A 22,459-nucleotide genomic window follows, 5' to 3' on the forward strand; every position below is an offset into this window, starting at 1 on the left:
ACAAATGTATTTGTTGGTACGTAAATGTACTTACATCAGGGAGGTTTTCCATATTTACACAGTATCATTGTGCACCTAAAAAAAATACCTCTCCATATGTTAATAAACAGGTTATTACACTGGGATAAGGCCTTTGTAAAGTGTTACCACAGCTGGTATTTCTATGTCTCCACACTCCTCCATGGTTCTCAGGCTTTAATTATTTGTACAAATGTGATATGACTGTGAATTTCCAAAGATGATTTCATATTTGTACACTAAATATGTGCATGCACCTAGGTTGAGGCCCATTCATATTCACTTCAGCCAGTCAAAATTCAAAAACTGGAAACCTTTAAGCCACGAGAAAATGCTCGTATCTAACCTTTAAAGAAATTATTAAGAAGGCTCCTTCTACAATATGTAAAAAGAAGTTTCAGTTATCATTTTGAAGTGAATAAGTTAACCTCAACCATGCACACACACACACACACACACACGCACATACACACAGACACAAACCACTATACAACAGATACAATGCAAAGCTATGCCGGTCGTTTCTATGTGGGACTCTGCTGCCCCACTTGTGTGAAGCTGAGTGTTTTGTTTTTTCAGGTTTCTCTGAGCCAGCACTTTAAATCCTCAGGACCCATTCAGCGGTTTTTGACTGTTTCAGCTCCTCGGTGCAGGTTTGCACATCGTAGCATATGTTTCAAATGGCTGCAAGCCAAGCTGCAGAGCCCAGTTTCCTCATGTGTTTCACTTAAAAAGCTGATTAGAAACCTGATCCTCACCTTGACCCAAAATTGAATCTTACTTTTTTGTGAACATTGATTTTCAAACGTAGAACAATATTTAACTGCGGCTTTGCCAGAAAGTGAAAACCAGGTTGAATGCTTGTTTTTTCACTTTATGCTGTACTTGCACCACATTAATGTATATTCTGTGACTGTCATTCAAATATATTGAACATCAAATATAGATTCTATGGATGTAATTCACTGTAAATGTACATTCTCAAATTGCTCAGATCTGAGGGCAGCTCAGGTAAAGCTTTCTGATGCACTTTCATCCAAAATGGATTTGTCAGTATAATCTGTAGTAAGCAATAGCAACCTGTGGTACGCTGATGTTGAATAAACATTATCTAATGAAGAGGAAGCCTTTTTGCTCCAGTTGTGATTATGTTAAACTAACATTGTTCCCTCTTTTGCTGTACTGCAAAGAAAAGCCCATCATGAACTGGAAGCAGGCATGCTGGGTAATCTGCACTGGTTCGGTGATAAACAGATGTAGTGGTGGAGGTTCGACCCCAGAAGAGTCGATTCCTCAACTTCAAGAAGCTTGAGAGTCGAGGTTGAATTTCAGCCAATGACTCAGGGAGTCAAAACTAAACATAGTCAACTCTTGGTATCTGCTGATTCCTCTTTTTTGACCAATGATGTCATTGTCTTTGTACATAAAATAGCTAATTACTTGACTTGACTTTAGCTGCTTTAACATGATTTCTCCTTTTACTTCAAAAGGGAGTGGGTGTTGTGTGTCTAGTCTAGTGTTCACTGGTCTGCTGAAGAAACTACCTGAGTGTACTGTGGCAACCTGCACAATGTGGTGACTTTTTAGTTACTTGTGAAATATGCAAGAAAATTTAAGAATACAACATAAACAGCAGTCTCAAATGTAGCTTCCTATGGTCCGATTCAAGTGGCCCCCACAATTAAATTTGTGCATTACTAAACACATGAGCTCAGAGCAGATGCAAATTTGAACATTTACTGTGATGCAGTGTAATTCCCTGTCAAACCTACAGGGGGCAGTATGAACCACGCTTTGAGAGAAGCCTCAGTCTGAAACATGATCCTTTTGTGTCTGCTGAAAAACACAAAAGCCAGCAGCATCAGTGGAAACATGGAACAATAAAGTGAAATCCAGTACACAAGACTTTAATAGACCAAGAACTATATGAAATCTGATCTATTTAGTAGTATCACAAACAAATGCACCGTGAAAAATCATCATAGAGAAATACAAAGCCATACCATGGTATGTGGAATGTGGACTTGACATGAAAGAGTGTAATCGCACTTGCTGCACCAAGCTAATCATGCATGACTTCCAGTGATGGAAAATGTAAACACATTTAGAGTAGTAGGCACATTCTTACAGTACATGGGCTCCTGCTTAGACACTTAGATATTCCTTTTTTGCTTCTTGCATGAATGCATTAATCCATTTTTACCTCAAATCACTAAGATACAGATCTCACTTAAAGGGGAACATTACTAAGTTTCACATTTCACATACTGTATTAATCCTAATGTCTAGAACAGTCCAATCAATATTTTGTTGCTGTCCAGTGAAAACCTTGTATCTCCAAAATGTCAACTTTTCAGGAAATTGAGAAAAACAGCCATGTTTTTAGCTTGACAACCATGATTTTTTTTTTAGTTCATTCAATAGGTTTTAAAACATTCATGTTCAGTTTCATAAGACCAAGAGTTGTAGAATTTTGTGTGTAATGTGATCCTTCGATTGACGTTAAAATATGAAAATCTCCAAGGTTGGAGAAGAATTAAACCAAAACAAAAACCAGAAATTAAAACCAAAACGTGTGATGTCATCAGGTACAATCTGTAACTGCTCCATAGACACTGAATGAGAGACTGAATTTGTGGACACAGAATGTTTGAGTTTTATACCCTAAAAGACTTGCTGCATAGTAGTGTTATCAGCTCTGAATCAGAAAATGTCCCCACATCCCTAGAAAAAAACCCCTGGGTGGATTTCCCAGTCAACTATAGCAGATTTTAAATCTTGATGATGTCACGCGTTTGAACCTCTGTCCTGTTGTTCAATTGGCTTTGGAAGAGAGTTCTTAGACTGAGTGGTGCTCCCCTTTAAGTAAGTCTCTGAGAAGTTAAAGGTCCTATGTGTAGCATTTTGTGTTTGTCAAAAATAAAATCGTATTCCCAAGAAAACCCTGTTTCCTCCTGTTGCAAAGAGGATGTTGCTGCTTGTTTTGAAGAGCAAGAAGAACTATAAGAGCTGATCACAGTGAATATGCTTTGGGACAACGTAAGCTAACGTGAACTTTGCAGTTAGAATATTGGAACTGGAATAAAGTTGTGTTTTACTTGCAAAGTAGAACCAGTTGCTGTTTTATGCCACAAAGCAATCCAGCAGATTCCCCACGAAATCTGAATCGGAGGCACACAATATAAAACTCTATAAAAGTGATGGTCTAGTTTGTTTACGATAATAATACAAAAATTAATGTGGTGATGATTTATTGAGGGTAAAATGCTGCACATATGGGGCGTCCTGGTGGCTCAGTTGGCTAAGGTGCGTACCATGTAACCATGACGTTTGAATCTGGCCTGGGTCTCTTTCTACTGCGACCTATCCAATAAAGGCAAAATGCAAAAAAAATGCTACACATGGCACCTTTAACATATGCAATTTACCATAAGATATGCCATTTGTATGGGTGGCCTCAACAGGAGTTTGACTCCTATTCACCAATGAGCAACAAGCTAATACCTCTAGAACTGCATCGCTGTGTTTTCTGTATTTACCTCCAGTGAATACCGAACGATACTGGCCAACATTCAGACTTCTACTCATGTAATTTCCTAACTTAAACTCAGTTATGTCAGTTTGTGACATTATGATGATGTTATTGCCAGCTATAAACATTCACTTTGTACTTATGATGCCTTTATGAGTAAATACTTCATTGTCAAGTTTTTGTATTTACATTTCCCTTTTGTACATATAAAACTGCTTTTTCTCCTCTTCAAACAATTAGTCCAGAGCTTCTGTTTTTTTTTTTTACACTCAACAAATCAGGAGCCCAAACAGCAGAACCTAACTGAATAAAAATCCACCTTGTACGTAAAAAGCTCAGAAACTCCAGAAACATCTCTTCATTCCATATATTTGCTAACTTTGCTACCCTAATACTAAAGGTATTGTTATTTAATGAGGTAAGAAATTAATCCATGTGATATATCATGCAAATATAAATACAGTAGCGACCTGTCACAGAAAGTTTGGAGAGTGATTACCAACGGGTTGTGAGATGCTCGCCGCCATGCCGCAGGAGTGAAAACAAAAGGAAAGAGATTGTAACTTGTTGCATCATCCTCCCCAATCTTTCTCCCCCTTTACAGCATCGTTTGAACCCTCCCACCTCACAGAAATTAGGCTTCGTCTTTGTTTTGTGCAGGAAGGCAAGTCAATAGTATCTTTCCTTGTGTTGTCACCCTTCAAACATGGCGGTATTTCCCTCCACCAATCTCTGAATATTCACTGACAGGCCTCTGCTGAACCGAAGACTGAGGTAAAACACTAGTAGCCCTCTGGACTGCATCCGTAGCTGTTATTGTTAGCCTTTCTTTGGGGAGGGAGGGGTTTTTTTTTTGTTGGAGGTATTGTTCTTTTTCGAGGGTTCAGACCAAGAAGCCAGTGTCCAGGTACTGTGTGGAGACGGAGAGTGTGTGCTGGCCGGTGTTTTGCTCCTCTCCGTTCTCCTCACACTGTTTCTTCTGCTGCTTCTCCAGGTTCTCCAGGTCCTCCAGCATCTCCTGGATCAGAGGAGGCATGGAGCCGGGGATCTCCATCTTCAGCGTCACCACCCGCTCCGCACCTGAGGAAGTGGACGCAGATGCACTTTTTAAAAGGGACACGGAATTTCCAGTGCGTCATATTATTTTATTAACAGATGCTGTATTGAAAAGTAACAATGTGTGTCAATGGGGTATTAAAGTGTAATAAAGTGTAGGGATTATCACCTCCCATCACAGATGTTTCATTGAATTAGGTCCACAAGACCTCCAGGAGGCTCAACAGTAAATTCAGGCATCCCAGAACCAGAAGCTCTTCCCTCTGCACCTGCTCTGACCTGATCAGACCTACACTTGCCCTACACTACACTGCAATACGCTGCACCTAGACTGAGGCTTACACTTAGCCCACATGTCTATATATCTATATTGTGCAGAGTCAGGCCATCATCAGATAATAGGCTTTTTTTCTCCTGCTAAAACACAAAGTGTTTGTATGCTAGTAATAGAGAGAGCAAGATTTTTGAGCAGAAGTTTGACAACAACTTGCAAGCTATGTAGTTACCATTAGCTAGCTAACCTGTAATCTGTAGCCGACAAAGGGGATAACGTTAAAAATAAAAAAGGACAAGAGAACGTTCCCCTTCTGAAACAGAATGTGGATATACGACATCCTCCTAGGAAGAACAGAGCACAGAGGGTTTCATCATTTTGTCCAAGAGCTTCATCTAGATAGCGTGCATTTCAAGGGCTATTTTTGCATTGACGTAATTTGCTGCGTAGTAAAGTTGTGACATGTTCAACTTGGAGCACCTCAACACACGCTGTATCTGAAACACAGTTTGGACGAGACGCGCGCCTGCCACAACCAAACCACTGAGAACAACTGAAAAAAGGTGCATGCGTGTTCAAAAAACATCCCATGTGACCACGGCTTTATATGAGACACTACACAGGGTGGGAAACTTCGGTTTTTGCTCATCAGCTGCAAATGCTGGTAGATTTTGGCAGCTACAGAACAGAAAGCAGCCTCTAAAAATGATTAATTACCTCCCACAGTGACCAGCAAAGCATGCCAGGAAACAGCTTTGGCTGATGTCTGGTAGTAATTTCCCCTGCAGCCCCAACATGATCACTTTCCCTTTTCTTTATCGAACAAATCGGTACGTAAGCAGTTACAGTAGCTATATTATTGGAATAATTTGTGATAAATCTTGAATTTTATGGAGGATGATCTATCAGCTAGTCAGCAGCGACCCTCCGACCTTTCGCACTGATGCTGCGCAGGTCGGTGATCTTCATGAGGGCCTTGGGGAACATGAGGGGCATGCTGGGCCGCCGTTTGCGGGAGTAGATCTTCAGCGCCTCCAGCAGAGGCTCCTGCAGCACCTCCACCTTTGACGGCTCCACCAGGTCCTGACGGTCTGTTCAGAGACAACACAGACAATTTAAACAAGGACTCTTCAAATAATCTCACACCAAGCTATAACTTTTAATGTGTGTCCTGGTACGTGGTAAAATTGTTGTTTTCCAGTGTAATAGTTTACATATATCACCATTTTCCGTGGCTATAATCAGTGCATAGCAGTTCACTAGGTTACTAATGTAACACCGGTTCTTGGGTTTTAGGGTTTTGCGTCAGTACGGGCTGCAGTACCTCCAGAGACCAGGCAGATGGCGCTGAGCAGGCCGCTCTCTGTGTCGTCCATCTCCAGCGGCAGCAGCTGGCCGGCAAACGTGAAGACCTGGTCCGTCAGCGGTCCGAATCCGGCGTTGTGGATCTGAGTCCGGGTCAGGGTCAGCCCGTCTGAGAAGGTCATGGTGTCCTGGTCAGGAGTGTAGCGAGTGCAAATCCTCAGGATCTAGACGGGAGGAGAAGAAGAGAGTGAGAATATCACAATATCACAACAGAGAAATTCAGATTCAGGGAGCAACGCACTATCATGGAAAACCAAAAATCTGTCATGCTTTATCAAAAACCCAAATTGAGAGTATCTCATGATTTTGACGCCTTAACCATACAGCTGGCCGATAGCGTACATCCTCCTGTCAACCAGTCATGTGTGGTGCTGTGTATACGTTGTAGGTAGGGATGGGACAATAACCAGTATTACTATATATTGTGGTAAAAAAACAATAACGATTATGACACCGACCCTCATTTTTATTGACCGTCGACTTGTTGGGAGGCTGAATAACAAGCACAGCACAACTGATTTGCTGTGCTTTGATTTTGATGAAGTGTGACATATTCCAGGTTTGATAAAGAGAGTGATAAAAGTGAGAAAGAAAGAAAAGGAAAGAGTACACAAGAACAAAAGATATAATAGGAAGCCACAGAATAAAAAAAACAAAAGTAGGTCATTGTAAAACAGAAAGAGGAGACGTAACGAACGAGGGAAACATTTCAAAACAGGACTCCAAAGGAAGCAATTAAAAACCACACATAGCATCAAACCAAGTTCCTTAAGGATCTAAAACAGCAGAGGATCACGATGAACTCGGCAGATAACTGTCCCAGAGCGCCTCGTCCGACAAACACCCCAACGTGACTTTGATTTTACATTAAATTCCCACGGTGCTCTCAGAGTGAGTTATCACAGGTGAAGACACAAAACATCTGATGCGGATGGAGAGAGACAGAGAACGACAGAGGAGAGGGAGGGAAGATGAAAGAGAATAAAACATGCAGCTATACTGTCCGTCTGTCTGTCTGTCTGTCTGTCAGTCTGTCTGTCTGTCAGTCTGTCTGTCTGTCTGTCTCCCTGTCTGTCTGCCTGCCTGCCTGCCTGCCTGCCTGCCTGCCTGTCTGTCTGTCTGTCTGTCTGCCTGTCTGTCTGTCTGTCTGTCTGTCTGTCTGCCTGTCTGCCTATCTGTCTGTCTGTCTGTCTGTCTGTCTGTCTGTCTGTCTCCCTGTCTGTCTCCCTGTCTGTCTGCCTGTCTGTCTGTCTGTCTGTCTGTCTGCCTGTCTGTCTGTCTGCCTGTCTGTCTGTCTGTCTGCCTGTCTGTCTGTCTGTCTGTCTGTCTCCCTGTCTGTCTGTCTGTCTCCCTGTCTGTCTGTCTGTCTCCCTGTCTGTCTGTCTGTCTGTCTGTCTGTCTCCCTGTCTGTCTGTCTGTCTGTCTGTCTGTCCGTCTGCCTGTCTGTCTGTCTGTCTGTCTGTCTGTCTGTCTGTCTCCTTGTCTGTCTCCCTGTCTGTCTGCCTGTCTGCCTATCTGTCTGTCTGTTTGCCTGTCTGTCTGTCTGTCTGTCTCCCTGTCTGTCTGTCTGTTTGCCTGTCTGTCTGTCTGTCTGTCTGTCTGTCTGCCTGTCTGTCTGTCTGTCTGTCTGTCTGTCTCTCTGTCTGCCTGTCTGTCTGTCTGCCTGTCTGTCTGTCTGTCTGCCTGTCTGTCTGTCTGTCTGTCTGTCTCCCTGTCTGTCTGTCTGTCTCCCTGTCTGTCTGTCTGTCTCCCTGTCTGTCTGTCTGTCTGTCTGTCTGTCTCCCTGTCTGTCTGTCTGTCTGTCTGTCTGTCCGTCTGCCTGTCTGTCTGTCTGTCTGTCTGTCTGTCTGTCTGTCTCCTTGTCTGTCTCCCTGTCTGTCTGCCTGTCTGCCTATCTGTCTGTCTGTTTGCCTGTCTGTCTGTCTGTCTGTCTCCCTGTCTGTCTGTCTGTTTGCCTGTCTGTCTGTCTGTCTGTCTCCCTGTCTGTCTGCCTGTCTGCCTATCTGTCTGTCTGTCTGTCTGTCTGTCTGTCTGTCTGTCTGTCTGTCTGTCTGACTGTCTGTCTGTCTGTCTTTAGTATAAACGTAGGCTGTGTGATTCAAGATCCACAGAAAGTGTGAAACGCACAAGCAGCTATGGATGGCGTGTGTGTGTGTGTGTGTGTGTGTGTGTGTGTGTGTGTGTGTGTGTGTGTGTGTGTGGGTGCATGCATGCAAATCAAGTTATTCAAGATTTTTTCACCTTGTTAGCTAATTCTCCATGTCATAATATAGACCTATTTAACAATAAATGCCAAATAAAAATATTAAATTCACATTTTCTTGTATTTCTATATCAAAATCCCATTACTTTTACTTCCTCAAAAACAGAGTATCTTTAATGGTGACCTCATGCTGCACCAGTAGGCGTAAATAAAAATTCCAACCAATAAAACCCGTCACAGATTTTTTAACAGTCCCGCCCACACAGACGCACCAGGATGTCCAGGCAGGCGGCTTTGAGCAGGGTGATCTGGTCGGAGATGGTGAGGCCGGTGAAGCCCGGCACCCGCTTGGCGAACTCCACCACCTTGATGATGCACTTGGTGGCGAGCTCGCTGAACTTGTCCCACAGACCCAGGTCCAGCTGGATCCTGTGGTCAGAGCTGGAGTTCTGCCGCCGGAGGAAGGGCAGAGAGAGAGAGAGAGAGAGAGAGAGAGAGAGAGAGAGAGAGAGAGAGAGAGAGAGAGAGAGAGGACAGGAAGGACATTTGTGACACTTGTTCATTTTACTGCAGAGCTGTTAAAGTTCACGTTTCAGGTTTCAGAAAGGCACAGTTAAGACTTTTTTAAAGACATTTTTAATGCGACCCGAATTAAATTTAAGACTAATAAACTAAACTAAAATAAACAAAAATCTGTCAGAAACTACTTGAACACACATAGACATTCAAACATAGCTAATGAAGGCTGTAAAACTATTAAGGCGCTGCATGAAAATACACTGTAGATGGTCATATTTGCCTCATATCTCCACAGAAGGACATTGCCTCTTTATTTGATGATCAACCTACTAATGTCTTTACTGTTGTTGTTATTGTTGATTACATAATACATGGTGCAATGATGTACATTTTAAAAGCAAGAGTCACTGTGGGATGATGAAACATCTTATTTTCTTTTGAAATATTACAAGCCAAATGAACTTCAGGTCTGCTATTTGAATTATTATTGACATTTTAATTCTTTTTAAGGCCTTAAATTGACATAATTTCAGACTTTTTCAGACTTTCTAAGAACACACAGACACCCTGATGTTTAATCTTGAACCTGGAAGATTATTATTTTGAACCTGTGGGATAGATATGCAGTCAGATTACTATTCCTTCCCTATTTTGACTCATACTGCCAAGCACTGGTTGTTCCTGCTGACTTGAGAAACCACAACTATGTGATAGTGCAACATGCATGGCTTGTAAAAGACACACCCCAGATATACCAGTCTGATTACTGTAATGTGTAACATTTGGGAGTTTTCTTCTCTTTGTCATCGTGGGAAAAACCTAAAACTATGTTGTAGCTTTGTTTAACAGTAACAGTCTGTAAAAATCCAATTCTCTGTTCTGGTTTTCTAACAGAACAAAATCTACGGCATGGATATAAAAGTTAAAACACAAAAAACAAGACCATTTTTTTTGTGTAGAACAATATGACGAGCTTACTTTGTCTTACCACCATTACATCTACAAGTTTACATCTTCGCCGATATAGGCTTTTAAAATGTTTCTACATAAACAGATTTTCCTGAGCTTTTTGTGGCTCATTTTGCATGTTTTTACCCATTTGACACCTATTTCCAAAGAGCTTTTGATAGCAACCAACTCATTTCACACAGGCAAACCAGCGCTCTTCACTCCCACTGCTCTCTAGCTTGGTAGCAGACAGAGCACAGGCTTAGAAAAACGTAAAACCAAGGCGAGACTTGACCTCAGTAACACCCAGTTACACTCAGTTATATCCTAGTTAAGTTTTGCCTTTCTCTTGTTTTTCATGGATTTTCTGTGAGTGTTTGGCAGAGCATCCAGCCAGAAGGTGATATGAGAGGGCAGAGCTGCCAAGGGAAGCTGCTGAAGTGTCCTGGAGCAACAGCTGACCTCTGACCTCTGACCTCTGACCTCTCTATGGAAAAGGGGGCAAGTGAGGAGAGAATTTCTCTAAGGGGATCAATAAAGTCTCAGTATTATTATTTGACTGTATTTCCAGACGGTGTGGGCGGACCTCCCACCTCGACCGGTGCAGATACCATGAAGCCTGTCTGGATCCGTCTGGAGCCCTGCTGGCAGACCAGGATCTGGAGGTGGATCAGTTAGCGCTTTTATTCACAGAGAAACTAAAGCAGGAGAAGTCACAGAGAAGAAGGTTTCTCCTCTCAGAGAAAAGTCATCAGCCCACAACATGAGTCTGATCTCTCTCTCATATTTGGTATTGGTGTGTTTACATGACTTACATTCTCACAATTTCGAACTTCAGCTGACACTCGTATTAGGGCTGGGCGGTATGGTTGAAATTAATATCACAATAAGGATTTTTTCTATATCGATATATATCATGATATTGCTCACATATGCAAAACCGCATGTTAATTAATCGAATTCATGTTCCTCCTATTGAACCGAATGGTAATGTTAGGTGTGGTGTCAAACAAAACTGAAATTTTCAAATAATATTCCTACCATACCTCATTTTGTCAGAGTTTTTAAATAGAATTTGCTTGTAATCTTCAGTTTAGACAGCAGAATTGAACACATCGGCTGTTGTGAACATCAAGCTCCGGCCTTTCAGCTGCAGTAATCATATGTTCGGTGTTATAAATGTCGCTGCTCCTTAGATATCACAAGTCTCATACTGCTGCGGTTTCAAAGCTAAACATTCCTGCAACACCAGTGCGAGCTTTAAATCCTGAATAATCCCCAGAGTGAAAAGATCTGCAGCTCCGAGCTCGTTTCGCTTCTCTGGTTTCAGTTTGTGGAAACTGTCCGACCAAAGCAGTGTTTACAAAGGAAGTGAGAAGTGGGACATTTACCTTGTACCATGTTTATCCTATGATGTTTTTATTGTGTTTTTATTGTGTTTTATGTTGGATGACTTCCATTGAGGGCCACAATGGAAATATGTGTTTTACATAACACTTTATTGTGGTATAAATATACATATTTTATATCTTTTACCATGTCCACCACCTTCGTTTTTTTTTCTAACTATTTATTATTATGTATATATACAGTATATTTGTTATATGTACAGTATATGTGTGTATATATGTATACATGTATACACAGTATATAGATATATACTTGCTCATATTTTGGTGCCGTTTTTTACCTGGCTATGTGCTGCAATGTCTTTTTATCTCACAATGTTTTGATAATTTATTATGTGATTTATTATTTTTTCGTTTATATCATGATGTGTACCCTTTAAACGAAACACTATTGTGATGCTCACGTATTTCAGATGACTTGTCAGCTGCCACTTAATAAACTTAAACTTTGAATGAAGCAAATCAAATGGAATTAAATGGAATCAAATCAAATCAAATTAAATCAAAAAGCCACTATGAGCATCTGTGTCCTTCTCCTCTCTGCATACTTTTGTTTTCTCCCTTCTGAGGAACATTATTTTAACAGCCAGGCTCGTCCCGGTGACTCACTGTGGTGTATTTTCCCAGCTGGCACAGCGAGGGGAACGTCTCTCTGTGCGCTCTGCAGATCTTCTCCACGATCAGGCCGAGCTCCGCCGTCAGCTCGTACGTCTCTATGATCGTCATCTTCACCGCTTCCTTCTTCCCCTTCCGCCTGTTCCTGTCATTTCTCACCGCTGGGGGGAGCAGAGGAAAAGAAGCAGGTCATGGGAAGTTAAGAAAATTAGGGATTGAAATGGATTCAGTATGGCTGTTATTGGGTTAAAAACACATAACTCCGATTTTGGTGTTTTTCTTATTATCACTGGAATTTAAATTGTACATGGCCGTTGACGTGTTGAGTGAGTTTTCGTGAGACTTTCCATGAAACTCCTTCTATAAGTTCAAAAACACATGGACATCACTGAGAAAAGACACTCTTTAATTAATTTGACTCATTTCTAAAAGACTTTGTTTGGAGATTTTTGTCCAGAAAAGTAAGAGAAGTGAGAGCAGTCGCTGGAAGAGAGAGTTCAATATTTCATATTTATTTAAACAACCTATCAATAAGTAGCTTCTGATGTTGTAGTATCTGTAAGTAGCAACTGTAAGTAAATCCATCCATGTAAGAATTTCATACTCTTTCACATACTTCCCACTTAACGTGTGCTGAAGCTGCTGGCTTTGTTTATATAACCGCAAAATGGTTTATTTTCTATTTTTATGTTTACATTATGCATTTCTTCATCATTTGCTTTGGGAACAGAATGACAACTAAAAAATGAACTTTCGCCCTTAGGCCTTTTTAAAGCGGCTGGTCTAAAACAGTAGGATTTGAACAGTGCATTCATACAACTACAAGTAAACATGTCGTCCCCCATGAATGATGCAGGCAGCCCTCGGGCCAATCAGAAACAAGAAGCGTCATCCCTCCATTTTTCATCAAAATCGGCCCGGTGGTGCAGCAGTTTCAAATTTTGACCTTTAATTCTAGCATCAGGCCAATCAGTCTAATTTTTTAACATCAAACCATGACGCCAAAATGCTTCATCTCTCCCAAGTTTCTGTAAAAAGCAGAGCAGTCTGAGATATCACATCTGCATCTCAAATTTTGATCTTTAGTCCAATCAGTGGAATGTTTTTAAACGGCAGAATACAGCGTGAAGATGTATCATTCCTCGAAGTTTTGTCAAAATCAGACCAGTGGTGTCTGACAGACGGACAGAAAGAAAGACATAGTCCCCCCCCCCCTCCCATTTTCATCACATGGAGAACAAAGATCTGATTAACGGCTCTGCTTTTCGTCAGACTCGCTGTTCCAGCATAACAACAACCTTTTCTAATCGCCACGCTCTGCTCCAGGAAGCAGGTGAAGCGGGGCCGCCGCAGCCTAACCAGGTTATCCTTTCATAACCGCTCCCACGACAGCGTCAACACGTTTCACTGCATCCCGCAGACCGAGCTCAGGCTGCCATCCACATGTCAGGGAGACTCAGGATTATGCAACACACACACACAGTCATGCCTCAGCCTCCCTCTCTCTCTCTCTCCCTCCCACTCTCTCTCTCTCTCTCTCTGGATGCCCTACATCCAGGCGGCCATTGTGTAAACACTGTTAGTGAGATCATGTTACACACCAATCAGTGAGTATGGCCCGCGGCGGCAGCCAGCGACTAGTTACATAGCGTCCGCCCGGCTAATCCATGTGATGGATTTATGTAATGTGTCTGTCTGACAGGGAAACATGTGGCTGGGTGGATCCTCCACACAGCAGACACTTTGTTATCTAGGTCACTGGATTTCTGGGTAATGAAACGCTTGATGTTGTTATTGTTGTTGTACAGTCGAGGCGCTGATGCCGCCGAATCTCGCTTTTAAAAGTGAATATTTGAGCTGGAATAAATGATGCGTCTTTAAAATGATTAAGGGGAAACCTTGATAAGGCAAAACCATACCATATATCCATTTTCAAAAAAACAGATCTAAAGGTTTATCACTCAATGGTCGTTATTCATAAAACCCAACAGTAACTGTGCTGCCGCGCAAAGAATCTGCAGCTCGCTAATTTGATCTTTTCATAAATTTCATAAATTTAGTGGGGCTGTGGTTGCCATGGCTACCTTATTCTCAGCAGTAGTCCAGGTGACAGCCAGTGAAATTCAGCATGTTAATTAAGGGTTAAATAATTAAAGTCCCAAGGAAACGGCATTTCAGAGATGTCTTGCTTCTGTCATTCAGTGTATTTCTGGTTGAAACAGGATGTTGGGGCGGTGACATTTTGACATAGAACTACAAGGAAATATAAATATTTGGGGGGGCATTTATTGTTTAATAGGAGTAGGAGAAATAGCTATCAAGGTGAAGAAGTCATTTTTCATTTCATTGTGACTTCAAAATCCACCCAAATTATCCACACCTATGTGCAAGTTCAATGGACCGCATATTAGAATCTCCCCAGTAAAACTCTGTGTTTTAGTAGTGGCACATACTGCAAATCTGTTTGGAAAAGGCATGATGGTTATTTATAAAACTCACCGTCAGGGTCAGCATGACGCTTTGGGCTGAGACAGTAGAGTGTTTTCTTACTCATCAGTTGCATGAGTAAGAAAACCAGCTGAATCACCGGGTCAGCCCAAATAAAATCAGGTGCTACTAAAAAGTAGAGCACAGCCACTTGTAATCAGATGCTGGTTGGTCTCAGGAATACAAAACAGTCCACATAAAGAAATGACCCAACCGCACACTGTGAGGCTTCGCTGAAAATATAATTACATCTTATTATTATATTTTTCTTACAGTATTTGCAAATCGGCTTCTAAAAGGAGCGAACAACGCGTTTCGCTTGTTGCTCCCTCAGGTTCGCTTACTGATGGCACCAATACATCACAAGTGTTTAAAAAGACTCGGGTCCAAGTTACATGACTTGAATCCACATCACATGATCACACCATCAAGTAGGGCTGAAAGATATTGACAAAAAATCAATTTGAGATTATTTGACAGAATATTGCAATAGCAATTTAAACTGCGATTCATATCATCGCAAGTTTTTCTTGTCATACATTTTTTAGAACTTTAAAATTGTTTAAAGATTTTGATTTTGTTAAAAAAATAGATGTCAGTGTGCAGGATTTACTGAGTTTGAGTCTGATGAAAGGTTTTCACCAATATTGTACTTGATTCATGGACCAAAGATTACCTGCAGCTCTAAAACACCTTGTTTAGGATACCTTGTTTCCATTTTGGACCCCCTCTCTCTTAATCTTAATTGCAGATTCTGCGATTTGGAAATTGCAGAAGTTCATATTGCAATTTTGATTTTTTTTTCATTAATTGTCCAGCTCTACCATCAAGTACAATCTATATATTTTTGCACTAGATCAGGTGGTATTTTTAGCACTGTGTTGTGCTTTTATGATTCGCTCACAAAATGAAAAGGACCCAAAAAAAATGCAAATATTAAAATTGAACTGGAAATTCATGTTTATGAATATAAAAACAGTCTCCCAAGCCCATAATGTCACGCTAACCAAGGACATAAGTTACCCACTATTTTTAAAAAGTTACAAAATTTGTTTTCAGTTTGTGCTACTTTACACTTTAAGAGTAGATGTCACATTTTCCGAACGGTGCACATTTCACATGGGGATGAAACACCCGGCCTGAGATGCTGCAGGGCTTCTCCCACTGTTTTCCCCCTGTGAGGAAGTACAGCAGGATGTTCCAACACAGAGTCTCTTCCTGCGTCTCGTTGAATCGAAGCGGATCAGACACTTACACTCCTTGGACATTCCCGCAGCGAAGCAGCGCTGCAGCCGGCAGTACTGACAGCGGTTCCTGGTGATCTTGTTGATGATGCAGTTCTTGTCCCGGTGGCAGGTGTACGCCATGTTCTTCTGCACGCTGCGGCGGAAGAAACCCTGCAGGCCCGCCGGGGAGGAGAGACAAGAAAAATTAGTTATTAATGAAGGAACTTACCAGGGTATTAAAACAATCCTGTCTGAACTTTAGTGGGTATATCTGCAGCAAAAACTCAGTAGGAGTCTATAAAAACAAACTTAAACTCAATGAAAAGAAGAAAGGGCAAGAGAAACTGAAAGACAGAATGAAAAGGAAAAATGATCATAAAACAATTTGAGATGCACTGATATGGTTTTTTGAGGCCGATACCTATATCTGATATTTTCCCACTCATATCGGCCGATACTGATATGCATTTTTGCAAGAATCTTATAACTGTATTTTTAAAGAGAAGACTATGTCAGTTTTATTCTGTTGCTAATTTGACAGTTGTATTAAATGACACACTCCTAGAAAAAAAAGGTGACAGAAATGCCAATTCCATAGTCGGTCGAATATCGGCAGTAAAAATAATATTGGACCGATACCGATATTGCTTTTAAAAGCTGATATCAGCCGATACTGATAGTCTGCCAATATGTCGGTACATCTCTAAAAAAAATGTTGTTAAAAAGACTCAGAGATTTATCTTTGTGGAATGACACAAATCAAATGATCAATAGCTGGACACCTAATGTTGAAGCAGGCATGTATTTGTGTTGTGTAATGTAGAAGTCGTCGTCAATAATATTGACTGAACACATCGTTCTTGACACAGAAGCAGTTTATCAGGACAAAGTTCAGGCCCTCCAGTGATAAATGTGTTTGGTTTCAGTAAATACAGCAATCAAACGCTCCTGTGAGCGTTTAAATAGGTTTTATTATGTTTGTTGAGGTGACAAATGCAATGGAACATGAGGAAACATGCTGGGAAAATTAATTAAGCACAAGCACAGTTACTTCATTGAAAATAAGGTAACTAATAAGGTAACATAAATCATTGGGTCAAAATGAGATTTTCCATTTCCAAAACATGACTCACACTCTGACAAAATGACTGCTGGCAGAAAAGTAAAACTTCCGATAGATTATTAATGATTAGTTATTAGCTATCCAAAGAACATAGCTTCCAAAAAAAGCAACATATAAACAGTGCTGAAATGATTAGCTGATTAATCGATTAGTCAATTGACAGAAAATTGATCAATTATAATTTTGATAATTGCTTAATTGTTTTAGTCATTTATCAAGTAAAAATACCAAACATTTGCTGGTTACAGCTTCACAAAAGCTGAGATTTTCTGCTTTTCTCCATTTCATATCATTATAAAATGAACATTTGGGGTTTTTTTTGGCTGCTGGCAGAAATGATAAGAATCACTGAAGGCTCTGGTAACTTCTGATGGGAATTTGTCATTATTTTTGACATTTTATAGACTAACTGTTCAATTGAAAAAAATAGATAGATTAATTGATAATGAAAATAATTGTTAGTTTCAGCCCTACATATAAACAACAATATATCAAGTGATGTTTTGTTTACCAAAATGGACACATGGCATTTTGGAATGAAACCTTCCTGTTTTTATATTGTATTAAAGTTGTTAAAGATTAAAGATGTTTTCATAGTGGACAGATTGAAAGGGAAGAGCAGGACTCCTCACCTTGCAGCCCTCGCAGGCGCTGACTCCATAGTGATAACCTGAAGACTTGTCCTGACAGACGAAGCAGGGCTTGTAGGTGCGGGGCGGCGGCGGGGGGGAGGGGGGGCTGGTGAACAGGTCGTCCGAGCTGGAGCTGGAGCTCTGGCTTTCCACCGCTGCAAATACACACCGAATACAAACAAATACAAAGGCTTAACTCAACCCAACAGATCATTTCTGCCTCCAGAGAAACTGAAACTCCAGTCGGCACACATTCACACCTGGAAGCTGCCCAGTAACCACAGTCCTCTAATGTACAAAGGACGACTAAACTAGGTTGAACTAGATTACATTTGAAGGCGGTCAACACTAGAAAGACAGATGAAAATGTTTTTTTTTCTATTTTGCAGCTCTGATTAAGGGGGTGTAACGTTAACAGAGAAAAAATGTGAAACCGACAAGTAAAACTAACTTTATACTGTTTTTTTAAATCAACAATTTTAAGTTCTCTGCTGCATTAGGTGTTAAAAATAACCTTACCCTTACTTCGTCTTAAATACTGTGCATTCAGATAAACATGTTACAAAACCCTTGTGCCTATTTCTGTGAACTGCCTGTCTGCAGTCTCCATGGCATTTCTATGGGACTTTTGATAAAGAAACAGCAGCATAAACCAGATGGGGCAGCAGGGTGGCAGAGTGAGAAGGGAGACTCACCCTACTCAAAGTGTATTACATTATTATTAGATGTTCAAAGTCCTTTCAATTTCATAAAGCTTCTGTTAGATTTGACTGAAAAGAAAATAGGTAATCTGCTAAAGTTCATCTCCTGGTCTCATTGCCGGCAGTAACAGTAGACTTCAGTCTTTGTTCTCTCAGCCTAGCTGCACTTGGCAAGGCTTTAATGTAAAACTACACCAGTCTTATCAGCCTAAATCACAAAGTGAGGCTGTAATAGAGAAGAGCGTCCCATTTCCACTAATTGGGACCCTGTAGATTTGCTCTATTTGCCCAAATTAAATTCTGGTGTTGGGTATGGACACTTCTCCACCCACAGAAAGTGATAAAACAATCCAAACTGTCTCCTAAACAGCAGTGAGCAGCTTTCCGTCCAGAGAAAGCTGGACTCACCAATGTTAGATCTTCTCCTCTCTCGTCTCTTTGGTATAAAGCAGCACAGACCGGCCGGTTGGTAAACATGAGCGAGCTGTGTGCATCGCCTCACAGGATTTCTGGGTATTGAAGTTCAAACAGTTACCTCTTGCTGCCATTTGGAGCTGCCAATGTGCAAAGTTGCCTAGCGCAGCTTTAACCTGCATTTTTTTTCATAGAAGCATATCATCATTTCACACCATCTATCACAACAGAAATCCTTTCTCTCTCATGAGGAGAAAGAGTCTCCCATCTGCGGGGTTCGGCCAGCCTCCCGCTGGCTCCACATCACCTCCACCATTCGAAACACTGACAGAGAAGCAAGAAAGCCGTTTCAAAAGGAGACAAAACGAGAAAAAATGCTTATCTCCATCCCCTTGAACCCGTGGCCTCTGGTTGAACCTGGAATCAGCGGGTCAAACAAGGACAGCCCCATTAGCCAGAACACTCTCCCAATGCAAAACAATGTAGGAGCATGCCACAAGCCCAACTGACTGATGAGAGAGAGGGAGAGGGAGGGAGGGAGGATGGGATAGAGTGAGAGAGAAGGAACAGAAAGAGTGTGTGTGTGGTGGATGTTATGCTACGCTAAGTGATTTGGACGGGGGAAGGGGAAAGAAGTTGGCCCCTATTTAGATGGAGCTATTTGATGTATGCAACAATGCATCATCTGAGTCAACCATTTATATCAACAAAGTATGTTAAGGGAATAGAGAGTTTCGGAGGCTGAAAGATGAGGAAGACATAAAGTTTAGAAGACGACATCATGGAGTTTCTTTTTAGGGAGGGGGGTCCTGGACTGTTAGTGATGACAAAGCTGTCTGTTTAAGGCCCATAAAAGCGATATCTGATTCTACTTTCATCACATCCTGGTTCAAAGCGCCTTCAGTGAGATTCGGCTTTGTAGTTTTTTCCTGAAAAGTCGAGTGTTTAGCTGTCGGATGGAGGGGCGAGTGAAGGCAGCCCCAGTCTGGGTCTTGTCTGACCTCCTGAGCCGGTGACCGTCCGGTGAACCGCCGGTGACCCCGAGCTGACCGGCCTGCTCTGCCCCAAACACTCACCACACTGACACACACACACTGCTCCACTTCCAAATACTACTGTTCTGTTGCACTCAGTATTTCCCTGCTGATGAAATTCTGGAGAAAAAAAATAATGCTCTGCAGGAGGAAACTCATCATGAAAAGCGTTGCAATATGAAGACAGGAAGAGAGAGAGAGAGAGAGAGACTGAGAGAAATGTACCAGGAATAATTTGAAGAAGACTCTACATTTCTACATAAAATATCATTAAAATGCAAGTGGAGTGACAGTCAGCAGTTTCAGCATTCAGATGTGAAACTTGGGCAAATAAGAGCAATTCAGACTGACTTGCAGCTGATGGCCTAAATCCACTGCGGACAATAAAACTACAAAATATATTGTATATAGAGTATATAACCAATATATAACCTGCAAGGACACCTATAAGATAGACTAGTATAGCATTATTTGCTTTGGCATCTACTGCATCCTAATGTTTTGGTTGGATTATTTCAGTGAAAAGATTATTACTATGGTATGTAGCCTACTGTAGCACATAGCCAGGCTTATATATATCAATATCACACTATGACAAATGCTAAAATTCGACTACAGTATTAACTAAACGATGTAAATCCGCACATTATTGCAAATTATACATTTTCAGGCTTAACAACTGTCGCCTAAATAAGGGATGTAGTGGATTGTAAACCCACCTGACATCAATTTACCCATTATTATTTTTTTTTTTTAATATATATATTATACACCATGGGAAGTATAGGCTTAGTATCAACTGATGTGGTGTGAAAATATTAGTGGTATTAAGTGGTAAAGCATACATTAATTATTTTCTGAAAATATAATTAATTCTGGATTGTATGAGTGAATGTTTGCCTTATGATTATCAACAGCAGGTATTAGTTTCCCTGTTTATTCACCACTACATCACTGATTTACATGTATTCTTCCTCAATATCACAAACCATGGTTTCACCTACATTGGGAGCTCCGGTGCACTTGCCAGTCGGACTCGGTGACTTCAGGGAAACAGGCTGCAAAGCTCCGGTCCTGCTCCTGCAGCATGCAGGCCGGGCTGGACGAGTACAGGTCCAGGATCTCTCCGGGACCGACAGCTAGAAAATCCATATAGTCAAACATGATCGCATGTAAATCAAAGTCCTTTGGAGATTTGTCCACATATAAAAAAAGACAGAAATAAGAGCGAAAATCCTCCGGGTCGGTTTCTCTCAGTTTCTACCGCATGCACATTTTAGGTAGAAGTTTGTCCTTGATGCAGACGGCTTTTCAACGTTAAAGCATGCCGATGTTATATTCAAAGGGGCGTGTGCGCTCGGAACCAGGCCTATATCTCCCATCGACGGTCGGAAAGTGTTGGCATCTGGAGGCGCAGCCCGCAAACAGAATACTGTAGTCGGTTCCTGCGGAGAAAACCCGGTTAAACACAGCGGCTGTTTAGCATAACAAAGTTTATTCCAGCACTTCTTATCTCTCCTTTATTGACGAATGAGTTTGGCCGTCTCAGAGCAACCTACTTCATACTAGTTATGTCACAGCGGCCGATAGAGTTACCTAATATATGCGAGTGAACTTTCCGTGAACCGCCTCCGCCGCTGACCCGCAGATGACCCAGTCGGTCTGACATCACCGAGCACCGACACACCGTGCGCTCCAGCTCCAGCTTCAGCGGGGCTTTTACTGTGGAGCTGCAGGCTGGAGGGATGGGAGTGTGTGTGCTCGAGGAATCTGCACTTCACAAACAGAAACTGCAGCAATCCTGTAAAATTACTATACAAATATTATAGGGATATTCTATAGGAATGCTACAGCGATGCCGTAGGAGATTAAAAAAAAATAGTAAGTAGCCTACAACTGTGTAAACTGAACTGAAGTGAACTGTGTGCAGTAGGCCACATGTAAAACATTTATATGAGTTCTGACTTTAAACTCTGAATTCTGATTTTATTCTCAGAATAAAATCAGAATTTTATGAGAATAAAGTCATAATTCTGAGACCAATCTCAGAACTCAAAGAATGTTTTGGCCCTAATCCTCTTCAACAGGATATAGTCCCTATAGCAATATTATAGGAATATCCCAAATTAATATTATAGTGACCCATGGGAGGTAAAAATTCAGTAAAGTACTATAAGGTTACAATAAACACACAATTGAGTGCCATAGACGCACTTTAAGTCCCAATAGGAATATTATTATTATTGTTAAAGTGATGCCACAGGAGATAAAAATATGCCATAAAGCACAATAATGTCACAACAAACTCACTATTGAAGATACTACAGGCCCCTAAAGGAATATTAAAGGAATATTATAGTGATTTTTTTAAAGTGTTTTCAAGGAATCTGGGAGGATTTTACAACAGAGGCAAAACTCACCTAGACTCACTTTATCCACCTTTTTATTTGCAAAATGGAGGTTGCTGACATTTTTAAGATGACATATTATGATATATAATTCAGAGGATTCATTATGGTAAATAGTATTAAAGTTGATGTTGATGTAAAGTTATATAGAGATGCAGATATTGTCTTTTAAGGGGGCAGAAAGCATGAATTGACGCTTTTGTGAAAATTGAATCAAATTTTGTTTATATCGGTGGTTGTTTGCCTTATGATGATGATCTACTGAAGGTAACAGTTTAATTTATCACTATGACTGGTTGTGGTTTAGTCTGATATAATAAAGAAGACAATATTTATGCTATGAAAAGTTAGATGAATTTACTGGACAAATGACTCATCACCCCTTCAAACTGCAGGGAGAGTGAAACTTTTTGACAAATGGGAATCACTGAGCTTGAAATGACAAGTACATTACATTATAATGGGATGGTGAGGGACATTTGAATGTCATTGAAA

The 22,459-nt window shown here is 41.0% G+C and overlaps 1 protein-coding gene across 2 annotated transcripts; it reads right to left on the reverse strand.

The window, feature by feature from the left end:
- Positions 1–1,959: 1,959 nt before the first annotated feature.
- LOC139931012 (retinoic acid receptor gamma-A-like) lies at positions 1,960–20,720 on the reverse strand. Of its 2 annotated transcripts, none has more exons than XM_071924379.2 (8): positions 20,561–20,720; positions 17,408–17,562; positions 15,682–15,823; positions 11,934–12,100; positions 8,721–8,897; positions 6,205–6,271; positions 5,813–5,971; positions 1,960–4,630 (listed from the first exon to the last, which is right to left on the reverse strand). In XM_071924379.2, exons 1-8 carry the CDS (start codon positions 20,718–20,720, stop codon positions 4,434–4,436), a joined length of 1,224 nt encoding a protein of 407 aa, XP_071780480.1. In that variant the 3' UTR covers positions 1,960–4,433. The 2 variants fall into 2 exon arrangements, with proteins under 2 accessions (XP_071780480.1, XP_071780479.1); XM_071924378.2 differs by having other exon boundaries at positions 6,205–6,409.
- Between the last annotated feature and the right edge of the window lie 1,739 nt (positions 20,721–22,459).

The sequence above is a fragment of the Centroberyx gerrardi genome, chromosome 12, assembly GCF_048128805.1.
Source record: "Centroberyx gerrardi isolate f3 chromosome 12, fCenGer3.hap1.cur.20231027, whole genome shotgun sequence".
NCBI classification, from domain to species: domain Eukaryota; kingdom Metazoa; phylum Chordata; class Actinopteri; order Beryciformes; family Berycidae; genus Centroberyx; species Centroberyx gerrardi.

Coding starts and splice junctions, on each gene's coding strand:
- LOC139931012 (XM_071924378.2), bottom strand. CDS start 20,720: ATGTTTGACTATATGGATTTTCTAGCTGTCGGTCCCGGAGAGATCCTG. Junction 8,898..11,933: donor AGCTGGGAAAATACACCACA/GTGAGTCACCGG, acceptor CTCCGGCGGCAG/AACTCCAGCTCTGACCACAG. Junction 6,410..8,720: donor CCGCCTGCCTGGACATCCTG/GTGCGTCTGTGT, acceptor CCTCCCGTCTAG/ATCCTGAGGATTTGCACTCG.